The following is a 7,580-nucleotide window of genomic DNA, read 5'->3' on the forward strand; positions in this document are numbered from 1 at the left end:
GGGCACTCCAGAAACGTATTATTGTGGTTTTGAATCCCATTTCGCCCCGATTATGTTTCTAGGTTTGTCAGCACCATGCCCGTGCTTTTGGGTTTTACCAAAGTGGTAAACATTTGAGACCTGCATCACTTCGGGCTTTCCCCCGACATAAAGCTGACACGCCGTGATGTAACTGGAATACTGTTAAAAGCGGCGTTTTACACAACTCACTCACGCACTCACTTTGTATCTACAATGTTCAAAAGAGCAATCGTTATCCTATTATTAAGTTGATCATACTATGATTCCATTACACATTACTTAAACCTCCTTTCCTATTCTGTGAATATTTGAAGTATGCTTGAATTAATTGAGTATATGGACCCAGCGGACAAGAAAGTCAGATAGTAAAAGTATAATTACATGTAGATCTTACAACACTAGTGTTCATTGCACACTCATAATTTAGTGATATGTCATGTAATTTTTCTTCTAAATTTGAGACGAATTGCAGTTTGAAAGGGAACAAAACATCAAAAGTAGACCTCTTCTACAAATACCTACGCTACACTGATCCGTGTGGTGGTTTGTGGTGTACTCAATTAGAATAGAAGTCAATTTGTAAACCATTAATTAACAGTAATATATAATATTATATGATAACATTACGTTTGATCATAAGCATGTATATTAAGTTTATATATTTAGAATGTACATATTTACATACTTATCTGGTTCCTGATACACTGAGGAGAAACGTGTGTCTGGAGTAGTCAGGTTCCGCCATCTATCTCCGCGCTCTCTGTTCCAGGGGAAGGGAGCACAGACAACGTACTGGCTGGTGGGGGAGACACCAACATCAGCAACATCCTGACCTGCATCACCCTTGTCATAACAACTGGCATATACAATGTTCTATATAGTGCTGCTTTCACACTCTCAAGGAGAGACCGGTGTCGGTATACTTTTGAAACCTCAAGGATTACATTCAGTATGGTACTGGGTATTCTACAATAACATGGATGGTATTGAGTAGTGCTGCCATATCATGGATGGCACAAGGTAGAGCTGAACTACCATGGATGGCGGTAGGTCGTGCTGCAGTACCATGGCTGATATATTGGCAAGGGCTACAATACCATGGAAGTCACTGGATAGTGCGACAGATGAACCTGGACGTTTTTTTTCGGTGAAATATCCATGTTTATCATGGATCAAGCACTCAGACTGCAATGGCTGTGATTGACCCAGTAGACAGTTTATGTATAACCCCCGATACGTCTGGCCACTGACAATGAGTTCCTGACACTGACATGAGAACTGACAGAGTTGTGGACGCCGAAAGGTTTAATATACGTTGTTTCTACACCAGTGAGGAGAGCGAGTAGTTGAATCAGCTGGGAAATGTCATTCACCATTTCCAGGTGGACACAGGTCGGCAAGCTGCACTAGTGGATGGATATCAGCCTGTCTTTGGAGGACGTCTTTAGTCATGTTTGGACAATTCAGTCGCATATATTGTATTAATGTCTATGTTCGGACGAATACGACCATCGTGATTGAATACCTATCTTAAATGTAATAAACATGGCTTTGGTAAATATTTAAACAGCCTGAGGACAAGGTATTGGAGTTCACACCTAGTGTTGTAGTGGCACATGTTACAGAGACAAGGTGGCTTGCTGGATAGATGATCAGGTGATAGTCATATCGTTGCAGAATACACCGACTGAACACATGCTGAACAACCCACAATGTTCTTTAAGAGGGAACAACGAAAAACTAAAAACGTAATGATGGAAGGACAAGAGACATGCTGGGATGTTGACTTCCGATTTGTGTTGTCACGTTATAGAACCCCGGGTATAGTCACACTGGATATAAACTCATACAGTGGGACAAGATGAAGTGGCCAGTGTGTTGGACAAAGCTATACATCCTAGGATACAAACATCTATCTGAACCTTGACGTATACAGTTATTGGTTGTGGGTCTGTGTTCTTGTCAGTATTCCTCTATGTGATAACCGTGGCACAAAGAATGTGATTTACTTGTTTGCACAAAATCTATATTGACTTGAAATGACAAGGAATGGGCCACTGAAGGAGAACAGTATTTATCCGTCGACTTGATGGGCCGCTTGGTGAAAATTCAACATATCGTGGAATACGTCATCGATATCGAATGAAAATGTATGAATTGAATGTTTTGAATATGTATGTATTTATCCACCAGACACTAAGCGTGTACACGCTTGTCCTTCCGTCTCCAGGTGTTTGTGTGTTGACTTTGCAAAACGTACAAACTTGTTTTATTTATATATTCTGTATGTGTTTCGTATTACAATGGCTGTGAGTCATCGACTTGTTTCAGAAGATGTCAACCTGGTTCATCAAATCAAGACGAGGTTCTTATTACTGTATCAATTTTACCGTTGTTAGTTGTATTTATTCAATGTTTAGTGAATTTTTACGAAGGTCAGCCGCTTGGTTTAAAGATGTATCGTTCAGTCATTGTATTGATGGAATCCCTCGCATGGATTAAAATTCCTTCATTCACTTCTATTTCATAATGATATTGTTATGAAGCTACGATAGTTCATCTCGAAATTCCTAACATCCAATATTCGACATTTAAATAATTGCTGACACGGAACCGACAATGTGCTATTCTCGATGTTCATCGAAAAAAACAAATTGTCTCTGAAATGCTTTGAAAAAAAATATTTATGTTTCAGACTGTTGATGACCCCCTCCCTCCCCTCCGACCCCCAACACACACAAACACAAACACACACACACACACAGAGACAGACAGACAGACAGACAGACAGACACACGCACACACACAGGATCCAATTTGAATTTAAGCGATACCACTTCATGATGTACACGATTCTCATTGTTCATACTTATGACTGGACGGTGCGGAAGCTTCAGTGGTAACATGATCAACCTTTGACTTTCCAGGTCTAATCACAGATTCCTGATCATGTCAAAACCATACCTGTCTGTCCCCACTGGCTACGTCTTGGGGGAGGAGGGGGGTAGCCTAGTGGTGTAAGCGCTCGCTCTTCGCGCCGAAGACCCGGGTTTGATTGCCGACATGGTACAATGTGTGAAGCCCATTTCTGGTGTCCCCCGTCGTGATATTGCTGGAATATTACTAAAATCGGCGTAAAACCTACTCACTGTATACGTCTTGGAACCGCCACAATCTGAACAGTCCTCGTACTTTAGGCAGACACGCCGCGATATAACTACTGTTGGAGGATGCATTGTTCACTGGAAGACATTATTTAACGATAGGGTAGGCTTGCGGTTAATACGGTCACCCTATTACACAAAGGAACCGGCGACAATACACTTAGATCCGGTGACGACCAGATCAGATGACTCTAAAAGCGGAGTCAACCTCGTCCATTCACGTCTTCATACATATGAGGATATTGTGATCTAATAACGCCCTGTCTTTAGCCGTATGTCGCTGTTCATGACGTCACAGTATTTATACTTCTCGTCCGACGTTGATGTATGCGCTGAACGTCACTTCATTAGATCTGTGAGGATGTGCTGAACGTCACTTCATTAGATCTGTGAGGATGTGCTGAACGTCACTTCATTAGATCTGTGAGGATGTGCTGAACGTCACTTCATTAGATCTGTGAGGATGCGCTGAACGTCACTTCATTAGATCTGTGAGGATGTGCTGACCGTCACTTCATTAGATCTGTGAGGATGTGCTGAACGTCACTTCATTAGATCTGGGAGGATGTGCTGAACGTCACTTCATTAGATCTGTGAGGATGCGCTGAACGTCACTTCATTAGATCTGGGAGGATGTGCTCAACGTCACTTCATTAGATCTGTGAGGATGCGCTGAACGTCACTTCATTAGATCTGGGAGGTGCTGAACGTCACTTCATTAGATCTGTGAGGATGCGCTGAACGTCACTTCATTAGATCTGTGAGGATGCGCTGAACGTCACTTCATTAGATCTGTGAGGTGCTGAACGTCACTTCATTAGATCTGTGAGGATGTGCTGAACGTCACTTCATTAGATCTGTGAGGATACGCTGAACGTCACTTCATTAGATCTGGGAGGTGCTGAACGTCACTTCATTAGATCTGGGAGGATGCGCTGAACGTCACTTCATTAGATCTGTGAGGCTGTGCTGAACGTCACTTCATTAGATCTGTGACGATGTGCTGAACGTCACTTCATTAGATCTGGGAGGATGCGCTGAGCGTCACTTCATTAGATCTGTGAGGAGGTGCTGAACGTCACTTCATTAGATCTGGGAGGATGCGCTGAACGTCACTTCATTAGATCTGTGAGGCTGTGCTGAACGTCACTTCATTAGATCTGTGACGATGTGCTGAACGTCACTTCATTAGATCTGTGAGGATGCGCTGAACGTCACTTCATTAGATCTGTGAGGATGCGCTGAACGTCACTTCATTAGATCTGGGAGGCTGTGCTGAACGTCACTTCATTAGATCTGTGAGGATGCGCTGAACGTCACTTCATTAGATCTGGGAGGTGCTGAACGTCACTTCATTAGATCTGTGAGGATGCGCTGAACGTCACTTCATTAGATCTGGGAGGCTGTGCTGAACGTCACTTCATTAGATCTGGGAGGATGTGCTGAATGTCACTTCATTAGATCTAGGAGGAGGTGCTGAACGTCACTTCATTAGATCTGGGAGGTGCTGAACGTCACTTCATTAGATCTGTGAGGATGCGCTGAACGTCACTTCATTAGATCTGTGGGGATGTGCCTAACGTCACTTCATTAGATCTGTGAGGAGGTGCTGACCGTCACTTCATTAGATCTGGGAGGTGCTGAACGTCACTTCATTAGATCTGGGAGGTGTTCATAGAGACTGCTTTAAACAGGTTTCTCGGGTACATATTTCTTTGATGTGAGGAGGGATCAATTGTCGTTTCCCAGCAAGCATACAAACAGACACTACTAGGTAGACATTGAACTCTGCTCTTATAAATGTCAGGCATGGGTGACTGTCTGTTCCATAGGACAAAAGGAAAGTACATTAATACTGGCAATAAAAATGACTGACGTACAGAATGTTAAGTAACCAATGATCAAGTGAGACATTTTCCAAAATGAAAAACAAATATTTCCGTTGATTCCAATGGCATTCACGTTATGGTCGATAGAGAGACGAGCCTTACGCAAAGAGGCGAGTGGTGTCGAATGGTGTCCTGGATGTGGACAATCATTGCCTCTCAGTTCAGTGCGTGTAGCTGCACCTTAGGTAGGCGGGTAGTCTACAGGTTAACGCGTCGACTCGTCGCGCCGATGACCAAGGTTTTGGTTTCCGCAATGGATACATTACTCAAAAAACATCTTTGAATTCAATGTTTTGACATGGCTGTATCGTAACCGCAAGCTGTGTCATACTTTCCATCACGTACTCCAGGCTATTTCAGCACAGCAGCTATTTGCCACAGCCACAATCTTGCCCAACCTGCCCACAATAAAATTCATTTTACAGAAACGAAGGAAAAGGATTGTATATGAAAGAAATAACACGATAAAGAAGGAGACGTCTTGAAGTTGTACTTAGGTCAATGTCAGTATGGCCATGTTGAATATCTAGTCTCCGCGAGTATTATTCTACTTGTGTGGAGTTGAACGAGTAAGTTATATATGTTAAATAAACAGTTTCAACGCAAATTGAAATTAAACATACTTTCTGTGATATTACATTTGTTGTATTGTGATTCAAGGCATGTATTAGTTTAACGACTGATCAAGGTAGGTGCGTTAGCTGCTGTCACATGACCACAACGTCGCCAGGAGGCCCACACAAGGCCACAACGTCGAGAGAAGGCCTACATAAGGCCACAACGTCGTGATGAGGCCCACACAAGGCCATAACGTCGAGAGGAGGCCTACATAAGGCCACAACGTCGTGATGAGGCCCACACAAGGCCATAACGTCGAGAGGAGGCCTACATAAGGCCACAACGTCGTGATGAGGCCCACACAAGGCCATAACGTCGCCAGGAGGCCCACACAAGGCCACGTCGCCACGAATCCTACACAAGGCCACAACGTCGAGAGGAGGCCAACACAAGACCACAACGTTGCCAGGAGGCCCAGACAAGGCCACAACGTCGCCAGTGGGCCTACACAAGGCCACAAGATCAAGAGGAGGCCTACAAAAGGCCACAACGTCGACAGGAGTCCCACACTAGGCCACAACGTCGCCACGAAACCCTACACAATGCCACAACGTCGAGAGGAGGCCAACACAAGACCAAAACGTCGCTTTGAGGCCTATACAAGGTCGCAACGTCGCCAGGAGGCCAACACAAGGTCAAAACATGGCAAGGAAGCCCACACACGGTCACAACATCGCAAGGGTGCCCACGCATGGTCATAACGTCGCCAGGAGGCCCACACAAGGCCACGACGTCGCAAGGAGGCCGACAAGGTCACAACGTATACTGAGTCTGAGTCGAGTGATATTGCTGGAATGTTGCTAAATGTGGCGCAAAACCATACTCACTCACTCAATACAAACGTGCATCGATGTTCCTAATTGATTGAAGTAATTTCGGCCGATTACAATACATTGATGATAAGTTCAAATATCACAGCAAAAGTCCATGATATCATCGATGTTTCGGAGTGTAGAAATATAATGACATTACATTAATCATTGAAGTTAGGGCGAGGTGAGTGAGTTAAGTTTAACGCCGCTTTTAACAGTTATATCCAGTTATTCCAGTTATATCATGGCGCTTTAGCTGGATGTTGAAGTAAATTCAGCGTAAATTATGCAGGTCTTAGGCGGTTACCATTTTAGTGAAACCCACGAGCACGGGTATATTGCTGAAACACCTAGAAACAAAATCGGGGCGAACCGGAATCACGATCATAGGTTTCTGGCATGTCCAGGGGACGCAACTTGGCACAGCGAACTGCGGCGCCTGAGACGACTGGGCCACCCGTACCCCCAGGGCCACCCGTACCCCCAGAGCCAGATGAGGATTCAGGCCTGGCCCAGCAGATGCTCAGTCTTGCCTGCTTGTGTTGTCGAGTAATGATGTTCAGGTGCTCACAATGTGGATCGGCCACCCATGTCACAAGCGCCAGACAGTCGTGGCTTCAATGCTTTAAAATACTAGTAAATTTGCGATAGCTGAAGCTGTACGACCGCTCAGTGTGTATCTTCGTACATGCATGGTAATAACTGCTCTTGACATAAATCGCTGGTGATCCTGGTCTTGATTAATTTGTATACAGGCTACATCGATATAACTGAAATATCGACATGTCAAATTAAGCTAGGCATCTGCTTCCTAAGACAAGAAATGTTCTCCACATACTTTCACAATACCACTAATTTTTACATCTCATAATATATATAGTTACAATGCCCTTTAAAGTGAACCTTTGATATTCTACATAAGCGAATGCTATTTCAACACCGTATGTCTGGAGACACTCAAGGCTAGTACTAACTTTCTCAAAGAATAAGAGTAAAGGTTGACCATAATATTTTCGATAAAATTATTCACTTTAAAAAAGTTTGATATTTAATCAACATTCTGAAATTTGTGAAGA

At 43.7% G+C, this 7,580-nt stretch overlaps 1 protein-coding gene across 3 annotated transcripts in view; it reads left to right on the forward strand.

Moving 5' to 3' along the window:
* LOC124152597 (atrial natriuretic peptide receptor 1-like) overlaps positions 1 to 5,708 on the forward strand; it is a 243,628-nt gene extending 237,920 nt beyond the window's left edge. For all 3 annotated transcript variants that reach the window (XM_048395072.1, XM_048395073.1, XM_046525577.2), the window contains exon 22: positions 791 to 5,708. In XM_048395072.1, coding sequence (XP_048251029.1) covers positions 791 to 853 — 63 coding nt within the window. In that variant the 3' untranslated portion in view covers positions 854 to 5,708. The remainder of the gene's footprint in view (positions 1 to 790) is intronic.
* Positions 5,709 to 7,580: the final 1,872 nt, after the last annotated feature.

Source organism: Haliotis rufescens, unplaced genomic scaffold (genome assembly GCF_023055435.1).
Source record: "Haliotis rufescens isolate VD_foot unplaced genomic scaffold, xgHalRufe1.0.p SCAF_14, whole genome shotgun sequence".
Taxonomy (NCBI): Eukaryota; Metazoa; Mollusca; class Gastropoda; order Lepetellida; family Haliotidae; genus Haliotis; species Haliotis rufescens.